The sequence below is a fragment of the Rana temporaria genome, chromosome 4 (genome assembly GCF_905171775.1).
Source record: "Rana temporaria chromosome 4, aRanTem1.1, whole genome shotgun sequence".
Classification (NCBI taxonomy): domain Eukaryota; kingdom Metazoa; phylum Chordata; class Amphibia; order Anura; family Ranidae; genus Rana; species Rana temporaria.
In genome coordinates this window covers 460,770,859-460,792,051 of record NC_053492.1, presented here as the reverse complement: position 1 = coordinate 460,792,051, position 21,193 = coordinate 460,770,859, and the positions used below count along the sequence as shown (strand labels likewise).

At 48.3% G+C, this 21,193-nt stretch overlaps 2 protein-coding genes across 3 annotated transcripts in view; one reads left to right on the top strand and one right to left on the bottom strand.

Annotated features, from left to right (window-relative positions):
* Nucleotides 1–411: 411 nt before the first annotated feature.
* Nucleotides 412–7,914, bottom strand: LOC120935470 (prolyl-tRNA synthetase associated domain-containing protein 1-like). The gene is made up of 2 exons (XM_040347524.1): nt 7,775–7,914; nt 412–887 (listed from the first exon to the last, which is right to left on the bottom strand). Exons 1-2 carry the CDS (start codon nt 7,853–7,855, stop codon nt 456–458), a joined length of 513 nt encoding a protein of 170 aa, XP_040203458.1. The 5' UTR covers nt 7,856–7,914; the 3' UTR covers nt 412–455.
* A 2,445-nt stretch (nt 7,915–10,359) lies between these two features.
* The window catches only part of MTIF2 (mitochondrial translational initiation factor 2), a 46,050-nt gene continuing 35,216 nt past the window's right edge, over nt 10,360–21,193 (top strand). Inside the window, exons 1-6 of one of the 2 annotated variants that reach the window (XM_040351663.1) lie at nt 10,360–10,505; nt 14,022–14,169; nt 14,862–14,982; nt 16,079–16,253; nt 17,379–17,539; nt 18,723–18,899. In XM_040351663.1, the coding sequence (XP_040207597.1) occupies nt 10,492–10,505; nt 14,022–14,169; nt 14,862–14,982; nt 16,079–16,253; nt 17,379–17,539; nt 18,723–18,899 (796 nt within the window). In that variant the 5' untranslated portion in view covers nt 10,360–10,491. Of the gene's footprint in view, nt 10,559–14,021; nt 14,170–14,861; nt 14,983–16,078; nt 16,254–17,378; nt 17,540–18,722; nt 18,900–21,193 lie in introns of both variants that reach the window. The other variant, XM_040351664.1, reaches the window with a different exon arrangement.

Here is a 21,193-nt window from a genome sequence, read left to right as displayed (position 1 = left end):
GTGATGAAAAAAAATGACGTTTTTAAAAACGTCACTTTAATTGACCGTGTGTGGGGGAAAACGTCGTTTTATGTCTTCTAAAAAACGACCAAAAAAAATTGAAGCATGCTTCAATTTTATGTGTCGTTTTTCAAAACGTCAACTTTTACTTCACAGAAATTGACCGTGTGTAGCAAAAACGTCGTTTAAAACGAAGTTTTTTCACCCGCGCATGCCCAGAAGCTACTTGTGAAGCGAGCTTCAATGGAAAAACGTGGTGGAACGTAACCTCGCTTTGCTAGAACATTGTGAGAAAAACGATGGTGTGTAGGCAACTTCGTCTTTGAAAATTGAAGTTTCAAAAACGTCATTTTTTACTTCACAGAAAATGTCGTTTTTTTTCATCACATAAAGTGATGGTGTGTACGGGGCATAAGGGTAAAAATTAACTTTTCGGGTGAACCTCCACTTTAATTTTAGTCCTCAAACTGTATTATGATCGGATCGTGTCCAGTTTTCTTCAAGAAGGTCATAAATTCCTCCGGAGTAATGCCCACGGTCGCTGAGTTGGTCATAGGATGGAAATAAACTCTCTCATGACCACCTTCTAGAAATTTGGAATCCAGGACAAACTTGACGTCCCCTTTGACATCACAGAAGAGGGAAAGCGGGGTGGCACAGCCCTGGCCGACTTTCAGTTTCTCGATCATGGAAGCTTCATCTGCAAAGCGGAGATTCCCGCTGCCAACGCCGAGCTTCTTCGCCAGGTCGTTCAGATTGACTTGCCGATCGTGGAGAACCGTCACCAGAAAGAGCCCTTTCTTCTTCTTGTCTTTCAAGAAAAGGTTTTTACTGTGTGCCCCCGACAAGTGCTGCACATGGGGTATCATTTCCTCCACCGTGAACACCTGCAAGAAAGAACTCTATTAACCACTTGCTTACTGGGCACATATACCCCCTTTCTGCCCAGGCGAAATTTCAGCTTTCAGCACTGCGTCGCTTTAAATTAAAATTGCGCGGTCGTGCGACGTGCCTCCCGAACAAAATTGACGTCCTTTTTTTCCCACAAATAGAGCTTTCTTTCGGTGGTATTTGATCACCTCTGTGGTTTTTATTTTTTGCGCTATAAACAAAAAAAGAGCGACAATTTTGAAAAAAAAACACAATGGCCCAGATTCACAAAGCACTTACGCCGACGTAAGGGCAAATGTGCGCCGGCGTATGTGTGCGGCAGACCCACGAACCAACATGCACCTAAAAACAGGCTACACCCCGCCGACGTAGCTTGCACACGCCGGCGTAGAGTGGGCGCACATATGGGCTGGATGCATGGGCTGGCTGCTCCCATTGATTAGCAATTCAAACATGCAAATGAGGGAAATATGCACGTGCGTGTGCCCGTCGCATGCTACGCGAGATGCGCGTAAGTTGTACGTCCGGCATAAAGTTATTCCCCATAAATGAGGTGCAACCCGGCAACAGACATGCAAAGGTCTGCACCAGGGAACACAAGCCGGCTTATTGTGCGTTGGACGTGTGTCTGGCTGGGCGTACGTTATGTTCACGGCGTACGCGGTGATCCGACGTAGCTTAGGCAGTTGTGCCGGCGTGGTTGTGAGCAGGCGCAGGGGGGTGCTGTGTATGCGTCCACGTCACGGCGCATGCGCAGTTCGTGATACGTACCTGTCTGGCGCTCGGCCCATCATTTGCATGGGGTCACGCCCACTTCCACCTACGCCGGCGTGCGCCTTCGAAACCTACGCCACGCTGGCGCAGCGTTGGAAGCACTGGCTTGCTGAATGCAATTCTTGCCTCTCCGCGCTACGTTGGCGTGGTGTACGGTGTTTGCTCTACGGTTTTGTAATGTGTGCCTTGCTCTCTGTGAATCTGGGCCAATATTTTTTTACCTTTTGCTAAAAAAAAAAAATATCCCATTTTTAAAAAAAAAATACTTATTTTTTTTCTCAGTTTAGGCCGATACGTATTCTACATATTTTTGGTAAGAAAAAAAATAATGATAAAAAAATCGCAAAAGGCGTATAGTGATTGGTTTGCGCAAAAGTTATAGTGGCTACAAAATAGGGGATAGAATTCTGACATTTTTTTTATTATTTTTTTACTATTAATACGGCGATCTGCAAATTTTGTCAGGACTGCGATATTGCGGCGGACACATCGGACACTTTTGACACATTTTTGGGACAATTCACATTAATACAGCGATCAGTGCTATAAAAACGCACTAATTACTGTATAAATGTGGCTGGCAGGGGAGGGGTTAACACTAGGGGGCGAGGAAGGGGTTAAATGTGTATCCTGGGAGTGATTCTTACTGTGGGGGGAGGGGTCTGACTGGGGGAGGTGACCGATGCTGTGTCCCTATGTACAAGGGACACAGCAACGGTCTCCTCTCCCTGACAGGACGTGGAGCTCTGTGTTTACACCTCATCATTACACACAGAGCTCCACGTCCCTGCTCTAAAACTACCGATCGCGTGTACCTGGCGGACATCGCGGCCGCCAGGCACGCGCATCGGCACCGCAGTGGCCGGAGGACCCGAGGCCGTAAAAAGACGGCCTCTCGGATTTATAGAGCCACCTGGAGACCGTCTTTTTTACTATGGCCCGAGTCTGAAGTAGTTAAGAGCAACGTAGGACTGTTAACATAGGAGACGTGTCATATCCGCTCCAAGCTGACCACGTGTTACACTGTGACTGTACAATCTCTTTTAGAGTTACAGACAATGAAGTTCAGGGGTAGGAAACCTTGGTGGGGAGACTAAGAATCCCATCCTACCTCTGGGAGTCATACTGTTATGCCGCGTCCACACGATCGGAAATTCCGACAAGAAAAGTTCGATGTGAGCTTTTGGTCGAAAATTCCGACCGTGTGTACGCTCCATCTGACTTTTTCTGTCGGAATTTCCGACAGCAAAAATTTGAGAGCTGGTTCTCGATTTTTCAGAAGGGAAAAGTTCTTGTCGGAAATTCCGATCGTCTGTATGCAATTCCGAGTCACAAAAAAACACGCATGCTCGGAATCGTGGGAACTTCATTTTTCTCGGCTCGTCGTAGTGTTGTACGTCACCGTGTTCTTGACAATCGGAATTTCAGACAACATTTGTGTGACCGTGTGTATGCAAGACAAGTTTGAGTCAAAATCCTGGCTGAAAAATAAATTCACGGTTTTCTTGTCGGAATTTCCAATCGTGTGTACGCGGCGTTAGCCTTGCACCTCCTGGGATTTGTATTTCCATTTGGGATTTGGAGTGTCGAGGTTGTCTACCCTTGACATAGTGGGCCAGATTCAGAAAGAATGGCTTAAGTTTAGGCGGGCGTAGCGCATCTCATATACGCTACGCCGCCGTAACTTAGAGAGGCGAGTACCGTATTCACAAAGAACTTGCGCCCTAAGTTACGGCGGCGTATCGTAAATGAGCCGGCGTAAGACTGCGTAATTCAAAGTAGGCTGGTAGGGGGCGTGTTGTATGGAAATGAATCGTGACCCCCACGTAAATGACGCGCCTAACGAACGGCGCATGCTCGGCATCACGTCAAATTTTCTCCCTAAGTTACGCCGGCTCAATGCTTTGTCGACGTGAACGTAACCTACGCCCATTCACGTACGACTTACGCAAACGACGTAAAATACGACGCTGTTCCGACGTCCATACCTTAACATGACTTACCCCTGCTTTATGAGGGGTAAACTTACGCCGGTCGTACGCCTTACGTAAACAGCGTATTTTAATACGCCGGGCGCAAGTACGTTCGTGAATCGGCGTATCTAGCTCATTTGCATATTTGAAGCGGAAATATACGGAAGCGCCCCTAGCGGCCAGCGGAAATATGCACCCTAAGATACGACGACGTAAGAGACTTACGTCAGTCGTATCTTGGACAAATTCTGGCGTATCTGATTCTTTGAATCAGGCGCCGAGATACGACGCCTCACATTCGGACTTACGACGGCGTATCTGGAGATACGCCGTCGTAAATCCTTTGTGAATCTGGCCCAGTGACTTCATACAAATGAAATGGACTGTTTATGCTGACCTTCATTCTACATCACCCCCCACCCTCAGAAAAACCCTTGCAATCATTTTAACCACTTCCATACCGGGCACTTGCGCACCTTCCCGCCCAAGCCAATTTTCAGCTTTCAGCGCTGTCGCATTTTGAATGGCAATTGCGCGGTTATGCTACACTGTACCCAAACAAAATTGGTGTCCTTTTTTCCCCACAAATAGAGCTTTCTTTTGGTGGTATTTGATCACCTCTGCGATTTTTTTTGTTTGCGCAACAACTAAAAAAAGACTGAAAATTTTGAAAAAAAATTAAGTTTTTGTTTTTTTCTGTTAATTTTTTTGTAAATAAGTAAGTTTTCTCTTTCAATTACAGGCACTGATATGGCGGCACTGATGAGATGGCACTGATGGACATCGATGAGGTAGTACTGACGGGCACAAATAAGTTGGCACTGATTGATGGGCACTCATGGGCGGCACTGGGCACTCATAGGCGGCACAGATGGGCACTCATGGGTGGCACTGATGGATACTTATGGGTGGCACAGATAAATGGGCACTGGGCATGGATGGGCACTGTGGGGTGGCACTGATGGACACTGTGGGGTGGCACTGATGGACACTGTGGGGCGGCACCTATGTTGCCAGTCAGTGCCCATTTGTGGGCACTGATTGGCATCTTTTTTTTGTTTATGGGTTTTTTTTTTTATGTTTTTTTTTTTCCTGTTTTTTTTTTTGGGGGGGGGCTTTTTTTTACAGTTTGCCCTTCCCTGGTGGTCCAGGGTGGGCTTCCCTGGTGGTCCAGTGTGGCGATCCGAGGGGGGGGGGGGGGGGTTGCGCTGATAAACAATCAGCGCGAACCCCCCCCCTGTCAGGATAGCCGCCGATCGGCTCTCCTCTACTCGCGTCTGTCAGACGCGAGTGAGGAAGAGCCATCAACGGCTCTTCCTGTTTACATCGTGATCAGCCGTGATTGGACACCGAGATCGGTGTTGCGGGGTGTCAGACTGACACCCTGCAACAGTGATCGCCGCGATGCGCTCCCCCGGGGGCGCGCAGCGGCTCAGAATCCTGAGGACGTCATATGACGTCCAGTCAGGATTCTACAACCACTTTGCCGACGTCAATCTGTCATTGGCGGGCAGCAAGTGGTTAAGGACTAGAATAGCCTTTCTCAACCAGAGTTCCAGGGAACTCCTCTCAAGGTTGCTAGGGGTTCTTTTAACCACTTCCCGCCCGGTCAATATACAATTCTGTAATCCTGACTGGACGTCTATTGACGTCCAGCAGGATAACTTCCCGGTGCGCGCCCGTGTGTCAGTCTGACACCCTGCCATCTCCGATCTCCGCAAAGAGCCTCCGGCGGAGGCTCTTTACCACGTGATCAGCCGTGTCCAATCACGGCTGATCACGATGTAAACAGGAAGAGCCGTTGATCGGCTCTTCCTCACTCGCGTCTGACAGACACGAGTAGAGGAGAGCCGATCGGCGGCTCTCCTGACAGGGGGGGTATATGCTGATTGTTTATCAGCGTAGCCCCCCCGCTGATGCCCACACTGGACCACCAGGGAAGGGGGCAACGTGGATGGCCAGGTATGTACCACATGGCCATCCACATGTTAAAAAAATATTTGCAATAGATGCCAATCAGTGCTCACAAATGGGCACTGACTGGCAACATGGGCACAACATAGGAAACATTAAAAAAGTGCCCAGCAATGCCACCATCAGTGCCACCCCTCAGTGTCCATCAGTGCCACCCCTCAGTGACCATCCATGCCCATCAGTGCCACCCATAAGTACCCATCAGTGCCACCCATCAGTACCCATCAGTGCCGCCTAAGTGCCCATCAGTGCCGCCTATGAGTGCCCATCAGTGCCGCCTATGAGTGCCCATCAGTGCCGCATACCAGCGCTGCTTATCAGTGACCATCATCAGTGCCACCGTTATCAGTGCCACCTCATTGGTGCCACCTTATCAGTGCCCATCAGTGCAGCCATATCCCCTGTTTTGTAGACGCTATAACTTTTGCGCAAACCAATAAATATACGGTTATTGTGATTTTTTTTTTTTTTTTTTTTACCAAAAATATGTAGAATACGTATCGGCCTAAAATTTTTGTTTTTTTATACCTTTTTTGGGGATATTTATTATAGCATAAAAAATAAAAAACCGCAGAGGTGATCAAATACCACCAAAAGAAAACTCTATTTGTGGGAGCCACGTCGCACGACCGCGCAATTGTCAGTTAAAGCGACGCAGTGCCGAACCGCAAAAAATGCTCTGGTCAGGAAAGGGGTAAATTCTTCTGGGGCTGAAGTGGTTAAAAAGGTTATAAAAGGTCGTTGTAGAGCAGGGGTCTCCAAACTGTGGTCCACGGGCCGGATGTGGCCCTTGTCTGCTTTTATCTGGCCCTTGGGGCACCATGCCCTCCACAGACAGCAATGATGTACTATAATAATAGTAATTTTAGCTATGACTAAGCGCTAGACCTCTGTGCGAAACGCGTCAGCTATATATATATCCCACTGCTTGCTGTGTCTTGTAGTGCTTTTATGCTTTTGCACCAATAAAGGCTTCCTTCTAAGGTTATTTTTGGTGTGCGGCTGTCCATATACCTTTTCTCCTGATTTTTATATTAATAATAATAATGGTAATAATAATGGCCCAGATTCTCAAAGGGCTTACGACGGCGCAACGCCAAGTACGCCGTCGTAAGTCCTAATCTGGGCCGTCGTATCTATGCGCCTGATTCTTAGAATCAGTTACGCATAGATATCTATTAGATCCGACAGGCGTAAGGCTCTTACGCCTGTCGGATCTTAAATGCAATTTTTGTTTTTCGCCGCTAGGTGTCGCCTCGTCGTTTTCCCGGTCGAGTATGCAAATTAGCAAAATACGCGAATTCCCGAACGTACGCGCAGTCGACGCAGTGAAGATACGACGTTTACGTTAGATTTGCGCGGCGTAAAGTTGCCCCTGCTATATGAGGGGCAACCAATGTTAAGTATGGCCGTCGTTCCCGCGTCGAAATTTAAAAATTTACGTCGTTTGCGTAAGTCGTCCGTGAATGGGGCTGGACGCCGTTTACGTTCACGTCGAAACCAATGACGTCCTTGCGACGTCATTTAGCGCAATGCACTTCGGGAAATTTTAGGGTACGGCGCATGCGCCGTACGTTCGGCGCGGGGACGCGCCTAATTTAAATGATCCACGCCCCCTACCCGGATCATTTGAATTAGGCGGGCTTGCGCCGGTGGGGATTTACGCTACGCCGCCGCAACTTTACAGGCAAGTTCTTTGTGAATAAAGCACTTGCCTGTAAAACTTGCGGCGGCGTAACGTAAATGACATACGTTAGGCCGCCGCAGTTTTACGCCCAGATACGAGAATCTGGGCCAATAATTATAGTAATAATGGTAATATAATAGTGATGATATTTATAGTAATGTAATGATTAATATTAATGGTAATAATGACAATAATAATGGAATATGATAATATAATTATGACAATAATAATGATAATATAATAATGATACTAATAAATAGGTAAAGAAGAGATAAATAGAAACTACTAGTACTAAACGGGTTAAATTTCACTTCCTTTCTTTCTTTTTTCTCTCTGGTTTACATTGAAGTCTCTACAGCGCCACCTAGTGGTCAGTCACGGTGAGAACACGTGGCACCCCGTACACGCTGCTATCCCATACATAGAACAAGCGGCCGCGCCCCCCGCAGGGTGACACTCCGTCCTCCTCACCCACCTCAGGGTGCTCCACACACACCGGCTGGATGCCCAGCTCCTGGAGGTATTCCTGCAGATCATCCCGCAGATTGGCGGACATACTTCCACTCCACCGGCTTCTCCTTTCCAATAACTGGGCGTGGTCAGAAATTATTTTTTTTTCCCATCAATAAACTTTATTATACATGAACAGATAACAACAAATAAAATCATGAGGGAAATTTGCTGGGGGGAATTATAGACTCTGTGGGACAGATTCAGGTAGGAGATACGCCGTCGTATCTCTGAGTGTGCGGCGTCGTATCTATGCGCCTGATTCTTAGAATCAGTTACGCATAGATTTGACTAAGATCCGACCGGCGTAAGTCTCTTACGCCGTCGTATCTTAGTTGCAATTTTACACTGGCCGCTAGGTGGTGCTTCCGTATATTTACGCGTCGCATATGCAAATTAGGTAGATACGCCGAATCAGAAACGTACGTCCGCCCGGTGCCTTTTTTTTTACGTTGTTTACGTAAGTTTTTTTTCCGGCGTAACGTTACCCTTGCTATAGGAGGCGTATCCTATGTTAAGTATGGACGTCGGGCCAGCGTCAAATTTTCCGTCGATTACGACGTTTGCGTAAGTCGTTCGCGAATAGGGCTGTACGTAAGTTACGTTCACGTCGAAAGCATTGACTATTTGCGGGTTAATTTGGAGCATGCGCACTGGGATACGTTCACGGACGGCCCATGCGCCGTTAGTCAAAAACGTCATTTACGTGGGGTCAGCCTTCATTACCATACAACACGCCCACTGCATGGATAATTTGAATTCCGCGGGCTTACGCCGGACCACATAAGCTACGCCGCCTTAACTTAGGGCGCAGGTTCTTTCTGAATACAGAACCTGCCTCACTAAGTTACGGCGGCGTAGCGTATATGAAATAAGCTACGCCCGCACAAATTTACGCTGGGCTTTTTGAATCCGGCCCAGTGACACTCAGACACATTGGGCTAGATTCAGTAAGAATCGCCTATCTTTAGGAGGGCGTAGCGTATCTCATATACGCTACGCTGCCGTAACTTTGAGAGGCGAGTCCCGTATTCTGAAAGAATTTGCGTCCGAAGTTACGGCGGCGTAGCGTATATGGGCCGGCGTAAGCCTGCCTAATTCCAAATAGGCTGGTAGGGGGCGTGTTGTATGATAATTAATCGTGACCCCACGTAATTGACGCTTTTAACGAACGGCGCATGCGCCGTCCGTGAAAGTATCCCAGTGCGCATGCTCGAAATCACGCCGCAAATAGTCAGTGCTTTCGACGTGAACGTAACTTACGCACAGCCCTATTCGCATACGACTTGCGCAAATGACGCAAAATTCTACGCTGTCCCGACGTCCATACTTAACATTGGCTACGCCTCATATAGCAGGGGTAACTTTACGCCGGAAAAAGCCTTACGGTTTATAGTACACGCCGTGTGACCGAGGCCTTCATCATTACATTACAATCTGACCAAATGATTTCTGTACAATCAACGTCGCGGTGGCCATTCACACTTTGATAAATGATCGACTTAATTTCCGATCAATCTTTTCTGATAGGAATAATCAATCTATATTCGCCAACCTATTCCATCAATATACCACATACACACGGGGGAAGTGGATTTCCATTGATATTTAACCACTTGCCTCCCGAACCTATTCTGATACTTCTCTCCCCGTGTAAAAATGTACTTCTTTTTTCTTTTTTTTGCTAGAAAACTACTTAGAACCCCCAGCTGCTCTTCAAATCGAGGCTTGGTTTAGCTGCTCTTCAAATCGAGGCTTGGTTTAGCTGCTCTTCAAATCGAGGCTTGGTTTAGCTGCTCTTCAAATCGAGGCTTGGTTTAGCTGCTCTTCAAATCGAGGCTTGGTTTAGCTGCTCTTCAAATCGAGGCTTGGTTTAGCTGCTCTCCAATTCGAGGCTTGGTTTAGCTGCTCTCCAAATCGAGGCTTGGTTTAGCTGCTCTCTAAATCGAGGCTTGGTTTAGCTGCTCTCCAAATCGAGGCTTGGTTTAGCTGCTCTCCAAATCGAGGCTTGGTTTTGCTGCTCTCCAAATCGAGGCTTGGTTTAGCTGCTTTCCAAATCGAGGCTTGGTTTAGCTGCTTTCCAAATCGAGGCTTGGTTTTGCTGCTCTCCGAAATCGAAGTTTGGTTCAGCTGTTCTTGAAATCTAGACTTGGTTTTGCTGCTCTCCAAATCGAGGCTTAGTTTTGCTGCTCTTCAGATCGAGGCTTGGTTTTGCTGCATTCCAGATCGAGGCTTGGTTTTGCTGCATTCCAGATCGAGGCTCGGCTGCTCTCTACTGTAGTTTGCGTGAGGTGATTGTAGCCATATTAGTGCTCTTGCAACACAAATAATTAAGTAATGCACTAGCATCCAAAATTTTAGAACAAGCTTTTGGGGGTGTACCCCCTTCTTCAAGGTCCAAGCAGTTTTCCAGCTTGAGACTTAGTTGCTTCGCTCCAGATTGAGGCTTGGCTGTTTTTTTTTTCAGGTCGAGGCTTGGCTGTTTTTTTTTCAGATCGAGGCTTGGCTGTTTTTTTTCAGATTGAGGCTTGGCTAATTTCCAGATCGAGGCTTGGCTAATTTCCAGATTGAGGCTTGGCTAATTTCCAGATCGAGGCTTGGCTTTCCGGCTCTCCAGACTGAGGCTTGGCTTCTGCAGAGGAATAGACCTTGGAGCAGGCTGCTCTGAAGCCGGGAAGGAGGATGAATCTTCATAGGTATTTCCCTATCTGTGCGCAGTGATGAACGGAGGATTTTGAAATCAAGAGAGGTACTGTACTATTATATATATATATATATATATATATATACAGAGCTTTTTTTCTCAGAAAATAGGTGCAGGAACTCAACCACGACCCCGTTCAGGGTCTTAAAGGGGCATTAAATACCAGGATTGCATAACATACAGAGTGCAGAGTTCAGGGGGTTACACACAGAGTGCAGAGCTGTCACTTGTAAACACAGAAACCAGATTTCTGTGTTTACAAGTGATTGTGGTGAGCAGGCACCAAAGGGTCTGAGCCAGAGGTGGTGGAACTGAGTTCCCCCAAGTTCCCCCTGAAAAAAAGCCCTGTATATATATATATATATATATATATATATATATACGGAGACTGGAATATTCCCCACGCCGGGAGGACTTGATGGCATATATTTATAAAACATGTGACTTTCACAGTTGGTGAACCAATCACTGTCATTTAAAACACATGCATCTGGAGGCTCGGTTCACGGCGATGCGGGAATCCTGCAAATCCACTGCATCGCACCCGATTCGCACAGCAGTTCACACTGCCTATATGCGAACTGCAGGGAGTGTCAATACAATGTTCATGACTAAGGATGAGCTCCGGCGTGTTCGCATAGAACACGTGCAGAGCCCGCCAGGAAGTCGGCACCCGCGCTGCACTAATCACAGGCAGGGAGACATTTTCCGATCTCTGCAGCCGCGTATCAGGACAATGTCTCCCTGCCTGTGATTAGCGCAGCGCCGTGCTGACTAACTGGCGGGCTCTGCAGGTGGAGTGTGCATTTAGGGTAAGGATGAGCTCGGGGCGTGTTTGCAAACCGCACGTGCAGAGCCCGCCAGGAAGTCGGCACTGCACAGCACTAATCGCAGGCAGCGAGACATTTCCCGGTCTCTGCAGACACGCATCAGTACAATCACCTAGCAGTAAAATGTGCCGCTGGTTCGAATCCTGACCACGACACTACCTGCCTGGAGTTTGCCTGTTCTACCTGTGCCTGGGTGGGTTTCCTCCGGGTACTCCGGTTTCCTCCCACACTCCAAAGACATGCTGATAGGTTAATTGGCTTCTGTCTAAGGATGAGCTCTGGCGTATTCGCATAGAACACATGCAGAGCCCGCCAGGAAGTGTGCACGGCGCTGCGCTAATAACAGCCAGGGAGACATTTCACGATCCCTGCAGCCGAGCATCGGGACAATGTCTCCCTGGCTGTGATCAGCACAGCACCGTGCACACTTCTGGCGGGCTCTGCACGTGTTCTATGCGAACACGCCGGAGCTCATCCTTAGTCAGTGGATAGAAGGTGCAATGCCAGGCTCCTGCAAACACTTCCTCCAGTATTATGTCCGTACAAGATACAGACTTTTAGTTGGAGAGCTGGAGGAAGTATCCATAGACTGCGGGGACGATGCAACTATAAAAGATAACAAGATGGGGTTGATTCCTAAATTAGGTAGAACCCTGAAAATGATCAAGTGAATAAATCGCAGTCCGTGTGAACAAACCAAAACAATCCTTAGGAATACCATTTACAATAACGTCAAAGGTAAAAAAAATGTGAATATATTAAATACTAATGCAGAGTGTCCATATAAACTTTAAATATCCCCAGTGTTCAAGGAATCCAATAGTCCAGGAAAAAGTGCTGGCAGGATAGTGCTCCACCAAACAATAACACTGCCGCTTACCAGATGGATGTGATCTCTAATTATAGGAGATCAATATGCGCATATGGTTGACATCCCAGCCTGGGGTTTCTATTGGTAGCAAAAATCCCTCAGTGTAGTTCAATATTGCATAGAAGATGTCTCAAACAACGTAGCAATTCAGGATGCACCACATAAAAAAAGGAAGGGACTGGCATAGCGTAAAACCCTTTTAACCACTTGAGCCCCGCGCTATTGACAAAAGACGTCAACAGCGTGGTTCTCAGGTGCCAAGTGGACGTCATTTGGAATGCATTACCCGCGCGTGCCACTGGGGGGCGCGCGGCGGGTAACCACTGTGCCGCCGCATCGCTGGGGACCTGATGCGTGTACCTGGCGGCCGCGATGTCCGCCGGGTACACGCGATCGTCGGGAACACAGCCGGTAACAGCAGGGACGTGGAGCTCTGTGTGTAAACACAGAGCTCCACGTGCTGTTAGAGGAGAGGAGACCGATCTGTGTCTCTTGTACATAGGGACACAGCATCGGTCACCCCCCTCCCCCCACACAGTAAAAACACACCCAGGCTACACAGTTAACCCCTTCCTCACCCCCTAGTGTTAACCCCTTCCCTGCCAGTCACATTTATACAGTAACTAGTGCATTTTTATAGCACTGATCGCTGTATAAAATGTGAATGGTCCCAAATTTGTGTCGAAAGTGTCCGATACGTCCGCCGCAATATCGCAGTCCCAATAAAAATTGCAGATCGCCGCCATTACTAGTAAAAAAAAAATAATGAAAAAAATCATAATTCTGTTCCCCATTTTGTAGGCGCTATAACTTTTGCGCAAACCAGTCGCTTATTGCGATTTTTTTTTTTATTTTTTTTTTATTTTTTTTTACAAAAATAAGTCGAAAAATACGTATCGGCCTTAACTGAGAAAATTTTTTTTTTTTTTTTTTTAAATGGGAGATTTATTATAGCAACAAGTAAAAAAATATATATATTTTTTTTTAAATTGTCGCTCTTTTTTTGTTTATAGCCCAAAAAATTAAAACCGCAGAGGTGATCAAATACCACCAAAATAAAGCTCTATTTGTGGGGGAAAAAGGACGTCAATTTTGTTTGGGAGCCACGTCGCACGACCGCGCAATTGTCTGTTAAAGCGACGCAGTGCCGGAAGCTGAAATTTCGCCTGGGAACGAAGGGGGTTTATGTGCCCAGTAAGCAAGTGGTTAATAAGTAACATAAACATGCACACTTTTTTTAACTCAGTCGTGTTTCTTAATTTAAATTGATATTTATCTAGCACTTCATTGTCACTAGTGTCACATTTTAGCTTACAACGGCGCTCTTTCTTTGACCATTTTTATTAGTGTTGTATAACATTTTCAGTTGCCGCTTTACTATTTATCGAATTGGCGCAGTACACCCCTCTTTTTCATAACTATTAGGCCTCATTCACACGAGGCGGACTCCGTTCCTACGATCCGATCCGCCATGGACAGATGGGGACATGCCCCCCATACGTCTGTTTTCAGCAGATCGGATAGGGGCGGATGTCAGCAGACATGTCTCCACTGACATCCAACGCTTTCCTAGGGATGCATGGAGCGGCCGTTCAGGTCCGCCGTCAAAACTGACAGGCGGACCCGAATGGTCCGTCCATGTGAATGAGGCCTAAAAGAGGTGATGGATTTCCTTCCTTGGGTAATGTAGGAAAAGAGGATGGGAGGAGGGGCTGTTGGGGGTGTTGTAGCCTGGGGGGGGGGGGGGGTAACCCTTATTGCTCATACATTTTTCTACTATGTCTTGCAAATGTCTTTGTTCTTACAGGAAAATGAATAGGAATATCTTACTGCAAGTGCAGCAGGTGGTTCACTTCCACAAAGCATGCCGCCAGTTACATATGCTGTGTCTGAGAAACCGAGCGTGCCACCTGCAGACGGCCCTTCTACAGTACCGCCATTTGTCCGCCAAAAAGGTAAAAAGGAGTTGTGTGTGTGTGTTTATAGCACATATACCTCCAGCCATCCGAATGCTCCTAGTAGTGCCCTCCCTCTCCCAGTCTGCTGTAAGGGGGATTAAAAAGGGCAAATATCAGGCAAGGTTGTGGTAGTAATATTCGCTGTATTTAAAGCCCAACTCCGGCAAAGTGCTTATTTTTGTCTAGGGCACATGAGAAAGGAGATATACTTACTTGATCCTCCGATTTCCCCCCCACACAAGACCGACTCCTGTGGCTCCTGCACACCACCTCCCACGGTCTAGCAGTCTTTTGCATTGGACTGTTCCTGACTTCATCAAGCCCATAGACCTGCTCTGGATGTGGGGCTGTCAGGAACAGTCCAGCGCTGGATGGTGGGGGAGCGCCGTTTGCTGGTGGAGCAGAGGATCAGGTAAGTATTGGGTTTCTCCTTTCCTTATGGACAAAACCAGCAGTTAACACTTACAGTGCAGGCACAGCCTCACTTGAAAGGGAAAAAAAACTGACAAGGGTTAGAACTCCTAAAATTCCCCCCCAAAAAACAGTTTCTATGTCGTTGGGTCTGCTGCAATTAATAGATAACTGCACTAATTGATGTATTTATCTCTGTCTAGAGTTCAACCAAGGTATACTATGATTTCCATTCTTTAGTGCTTTTTTATTTTCCTTGAATTCTCCTTATTAAATAGGAAAAAGAACAGAAGAAACCAGCGCTGCCAGTTATGAAACTAAAACCGAAGAAAGAAGTGGTGGAGGTGTGGAATAACATGACGGTGGCCCGGTTAGCAAAAGCCATGGATAGGGATGTTGGTGAGTTGCCCCTTTTTCTGTTTCACCTGGGATTCCTATACAGCTATAGAGCTTGGGGGAGGGGGGGGGGTTGTCGATGTGTGCCGGCCCCCGGTCGGGGTCGATGTGTGCCGGCCCCCGGTCAGGGTCGATGTGTGCCGGGGGGTGGTTGTTCCCCGGGCTCTAGTCGGGGGGGTGGTTGTTCCCCGGGCTCTAGTCGGGGGGGTGGTTGTTCCCCGGGCTCTAGTCGGGGGGGGTGGTTGTTCCCCGGGCTCTAGTCGGGGGGGTGGTTGTTCCCCGGGCTCTAGTCGGGGGGGTGGTTGTTCCCCGGGCTCTAGTCGGGGGGGGGTGGTTGTTCCCCGGGCTCTAGTCGGGGGGGTGGTTGTTCCCCGGGCTCTAGTCGGGGGGGTGGTTGTTCCCCGGGCTCTAGTCGGGGGGGTGGTTGTTCCCCGGGCTCTAGTCGGGGGGGGTGGTTGTTCCCCGGGCTCTAGTCGGGGGGTTGGTTGTTCCCCGGGCTCTAGTCGGGGGGGTGGTTGTTCCCCGGGCTCTAGTCGGGGGGGTGGTTGTTCCCGGGCTCTAGTCGGGGGGTGGTTGTTCCCGGGCTCTAGTCGGGGGGTGGTTGTGCACGGGCTCTAGTCGGGGGGTGGTTGTGCACGGGCTCCAGTTGGATTTGGGGTGTCTAGGATCCAGTTGGGATGGACGAGTACAGGTTCCAGTTGGGGTAATCGCGGGGGGTTTCTGGTTGGGGGTCGGCGCGCAGAGGCTCCCGTTGGGGTCTGTGTGCTTTAAACGTCTATTTCTATGTCATATTCGGGTGCATGCATAGAGTTCACCAGTGTTCAGTGAATATGAACAACCAGGAACACGAATGGCCTTAAATGGGAGAGCATCTATGGGGCTTGTTAATGCTGCATTGAGCACAGACCGGGTTTGGGGTGCCTTCAGAACCCGTGTTCATTCAGTCACTGTGCACATAGATAATCACATGCTAGTCCCTGCACCCCAACGCACTCCTCGTGCCCGTGCGCTGTGTTCTCTCATGCTGTGTCGCTCCCGGTACACCGTCTATAATGTCCACATGCTGTTTACTTTACTTTTTGACTCTTTTCTTCCATAGATGACATCTTTGAGGCTCTCCTGTACACAGCCCTGGATCTGAACTCATTAAAACCGTCGTCAGCACTCAATGAGGAGGCCATCAAGGAAGTCGTCAAGAAATGTGGCAGGAGGTTCCTGTTTGTGGTACAAAATAAAACCGAAAAAGTCAGGGAAAATCTCGATGCTGTAAAAAGGTATCTATTTCATTAGAGCGATGGCCCTTGGAGCATTATCCCCCCCCCCCCCCATCCGGACATGGGCAACAGGGCACTATTCCCCCCACTGACACCAATGACGGGACACTATTCCTCCCACTGACACCAATGACGGGACACTATTCCTCCCACTGACACCAATGACTGGGCACTATTCCTCCCACTGACACCAATGACTGGGCACCATTCCTACCACTGCTCAATAGTACCTTTTGTTCAGCAGATCCCTTGCTCACTAGTACCCTCGTTCAGCAGATCCCTTGCTCAGTAGCATTCTCGTTCAGCAGATCCCCCTGCTCAGTAGCACCCTCGTACAGTAGATCCCCCTGCTCAGTAGCACCCTCGTACAGCAGATCCCTCTGCTCAGTAGCACCCTCGTACAGCAGATCCCCCTGCTCAGTAGCACCCTCGTACAGTAGATCCCCCTGCTCAGTAGCACCCTCGTACAGCAGATCCCTCTGCTCAGTAGCACCCTCGTACAGCAGATCCCTCTGCTCAGTAGCACCCTCGTACAGCAGATCCCTCTGCTCAGTAGCACCCTCGTTCATCAGATCCCCCTGCTCAGTAGCACCGTCGTTCAGCAGGTCCCCCTGCTCAGTAGCACCGTCGTTCAGCAGTACCCTCGTTCATCAGATCCCCCTGCTCAGTAGCACCCTCGTTCATCAGATCCCCCTGCTCAGTAGCACCCTCGTTCAGCAGGTCCCCCTGCTCAGTAGCACCCTCGTTCAGCAGATCCCCCTGCTCAGTAGCACCCTCGTTCAGCAGTACCCTCATTCAGCAGATCCCCTGCTCAGCCGTAATCCCCAGCTCTGTTGATCCTCTGGTTTGCTGATCCTCCTCCCTCTCCAGTCCCCGTTCACCACCCGCTGCACACCATGTGAAACATTGCTGGTTTCTCCTGCTGATCTTTCCCTCTCCCTCTCCAGTTCAGACCCCAACCACCTTCCTTCTGCACTCCACAATATATAGAGACGGCGCCTCCAAGTGCAGTATACCAGCGATTAATTGTATTGCACAATTTTAAAAACACTTACAAGAAGGTGGTGTAAAATTGGTTCATCAAGTTGGTGTCATTTTATTTATGATTTGTTTTCCCATTTCTAGGCCTCCTGCGGGTCCTTCTGTTCTTGTGCCCAGGCATCCGGTGGTAACTATAATGGGTCATGTAGATCATGGCAAAACCACTCTCCTCGACCAGCTGCGCAAAACCCAGGTAGCAGCTATGGAGGCTGGCGGCATCACTCAACACATTGGAGCATTTAGTGGTGAGACACGTGTGGACACTTCTGTCATTAAAGCTTAAGTTAAGAATCAGCACAGGGGACAGCCTTTAATAAAAAGTGTCCCTGGTGCTGGGTCTAGCTGTCATAGTGGAAATCTGACATTCTTTTTTTTTTTTTAATCCACTTTATTTTATCTTTTCTTCTTTAATACATATGCCTATTCGGCCTCCATTGCAAATCAATTAGAATATATCATACAACATTTTAACATTCGCATGATATTCCAATGTACATCTCTTTTATTACCCTTTTATTGATGGGGCACACTGGCGGCTATTGATGGGGCACACTGGCGGCTATTGATGGGGCACACTGGCGGCTATTGATGGGGCACACTGGCGGCTATTGATGGGGCACACTGGCGGCCATTGATGGTTCTTTTTTTTTTTTTCAGTTTGTTTGTACCCCCTCTCAAAACTTTTGAGCACCAGCCGCCACTGGTGCTCACCCTAGGGCAGTGATGGCGAACCTTGGCACCCCAGATGTTTTGGAACTACATTTCCCATGATGCTCATTCACTCTGCAGTGTAGTTGAGCATCATGGGAAATGTAGTTCCAAAACATCTGGGGTGCCAAGGTTCACCATCACTGATCTAGAGAGACTGCATCGCTCTACCTAGGATCCAGGCAGCAGTAGAAACAGGCAGGGGTCCAAATCCCTCGCCACTCCATCCAAAGCTTTAGGGCCCCTTCACACGGGGCGGATCAGTAATGATCCGCCTCCGTGTGTCTGTAAGCTCAGCGGGGATCGCTCTGTTGATCCCTGCTGAGCCGGCGGATGACAGGACAGTCCTCGCACACTGTGCAGGGACCGCCCTGTCTTTTCTCCGCTCTCCCCTATGGGGGGATCGGATGAACACAGACCGTATGTCCGTGTTCATCCGATCCGCAGACGGAAGAAAAAATAGGATCTTCTTCCGTCTGCAAAATCGGATCTTTGCGGAGGCGGGTGATTACGGGTGTCAGGGGATGTTTATCCGCTGACACCCGCAATCACATAGGGACCAATGTATGTCCCTTTTTCATCCGCAAATGGATGGGTGAAAAAGCGGACATACGGTCCGCACGTGTGAAAGGGGCCTAAGAAACCTTTCGTTCAGATTTTTATGTAATAAAATACATAAGAATTTTTATTTTTTTATAATTTGTATTTCATTTTTTCCAGTTCACTTATCTTCCGGGAACAGGATTACTTTTCTTGACACCCCAGGACATGCAGCGTTCTCAGCAATAAGAGAGAGAGGGGCGAATGTGACCGATATTGTCATATTGGTGGTCGCGGCTGACGATGGAGTAATGAAGCAGACGGTGGAGTCTATTAAGCACGCCAAAAATGCTAACGGTAAGAGATGATACAGGATAAGGGTGGTAAGATCAGCGGGGACCAAGGGGGGGGGGGGGAGGGTGCACGGTGTTGAGTTTTATATTTTTAATTTTTTTCCTGAAAAGGTGAGCTAACCTTTTAAGAATAAGACCAGCGTGGTACTGAAGTATTGAGAAGAAAAACATTCTTTTTGCCATCTGTCCCTGGAGAATGTCCCTAACATCCTGTCCTGTAGACACAGCAGGAAGTGAAAGAGCATTTCCCTCACTTTGGAGACATTTCTTTCAGGCTGTTGTCACCGAAACAAGTGACCCCATTAGAAGATTGTTCCCCTAATTCCCATTAGAAGACTGCCCCTCTGTTGACAACTTACATTTTGGATTTCCCATAAGTTTCAGTCTCCGTGGCACCAGAACAAATAGAGAGAATGGATCTCCCGCATTGAGCTACAGACAGCAATAAAAACATGGCAGGGGTTCTTTCTTACATTGGTGTAATTTGAACCTTTCTCTGGACTTCAATGGCGGCGGCAGTGTAGCCTTTCGTCTTCACGCCAGGAACCCTACTGCGCATACGCGAGGCCCCGCTCCTCTCTCCTATTAGCCTGGCGGCCAGAGGAGGAGGAGAAGGGAGCCCCGCAGTGACGTCACGGCCGGACTCCCGGAAGTAGGAGGTCTTTGACAGGTATCCTGTCCCCCCTCCCCACCGAAAGGTGCCAATTGTGGAGTGGGGGAGAAATCCAATGAGCGGAAGTTCCCGGAACCTTACTGCTGACATCGCTGGACTCCAGGACAGGTAAGTGTCCATTTATTGAAAGCCAGCAGCTGCAGTATGTGTAGCTGCTAGCTTTTAATATATATTTCTTTATCGTACATCACGGGACACAGAGCGGCATATTCATTACTATGTGTGTGTCTATGTGGGTTATATGGAGTACCTTCAGGTGATGGACACTGGCAATCTCAAACAGGAAGTCCCCTCCCTATATAACCCCCTCCCATAGGAGGAGTACCTCAGTTTTTTCGCCAGTGTCTTAGGTGTTGGTCATGGAATAGCTTTGCCTCCACATCCTTGGGATCAAGGCGGGCTAACCGGATCTGTCCAAAGGCCTCAGAGCTAAAGTGGACAGTACCCGGGCCCCAAACCGCGGGGTTTTGCCCATAATGCTTCTCTTTTTAGAGAGCTGGACCCTGGGCCCAGGACTTAGAACCTTTTTTGGTACCTAAGGTAACCTGTTTTGCCAGGGTGCTATATGGGCCCAGGACAGTGGGTTCCTTCTAGGACCCCAGGGCCTGAAGGTCTAGTACGCCACCCACGGAGATGGGGGAAGATTGGACCTCTTGCTGTGCAAAGTCCTGCGGCATGGAGCAGGTAAGAAAGGGGGGGCCTGCGGGACTTGGTTCGTCGGCAGGCTCTCTAGGAGGGATCTTTGGGGGATGTGCCTGAGTATGCTCTTGCATTGGCAGTTTGGGGCCACTATGTCTATCAAAGAGACAGGATGGTCTATGTGTGGGCTCCCATTTGTGATCTCCCTGATATGTATTGCACTGTATGTCTGCTGGGCGCTAGGTTGGGAAAGGGGCTGTGTGTACCTATGCTTTCCCAGGACTAGGGGGTCTGTGACTCACCTGAGACCTTACCTGACTGGGTGCCGTGCGGTGCTCGTCCTCCAGCATGTCCTCCAGCATGTCCTGCAAGATGCTTCCGGCATGGCCCCCCTCCTCCGCAGCACGGGCACGAGCACGCGCGCGCGCCCTGACATATAGGCGTGATGCGCGCCGTTGTGGAGAAAGGGGGGCGGGACATCCATAAAAAAAAAAAAAAAAAAAGGTTATTTAAAAAATAAAATAAAAAAATGATGATGATTATTTGAAAAAAAAAAAAGAGGAAACATACTGGTCTTCCCATTGGGTTTTGGACGTTAGTTGTTACTACCGTTCCCTAAACCGTGCAATTTTTTTCCCTAGCTACAACAATCAGAGGTTGTAAGCAGGGGTACCTCGGTATTGTACCATGGCTTCCAAGGGGTCAGGATCAGGGGGTACAAAAGAAAAGGGTTGAATATAGTTTGGTGTAATGGCGCTAAAAAAACACTACAAAACTTTATAAGGACTTTAAAATAATAATCTCATCACTAGGCCCATAAGTAAATAAGGAAATAAGTACGTGGTGAATCCTCCAAAGGATGTGAGTAAAATGTGTTCCACTCTGGGTTAATCCTGGAATACCATCCGACATCCAAAAAAATGTGGAGGGTATTTGTAGTGGTAAATAATAATACGTAACCAATAATGCGTGAACAACTGTGCTAA

Excerpts from the sequence above, each read along its gene's own strand:
- LOC120935470 (XM_040347524.1), bottom strand. The coding sequence starts at position 7,855 with ATGTCCGCCAATCTGCGGGATGATCTGCAGGAATACCTCCAGGAGCTG. Across the intron at positions 888-7,774 it reads TGTGTGTGGAGCACCCTGAG|GTGTTCACGGTGGAGGAAAT; the intron begins GTGGGTGAGGAG and ends TCTTTCTTGCAG.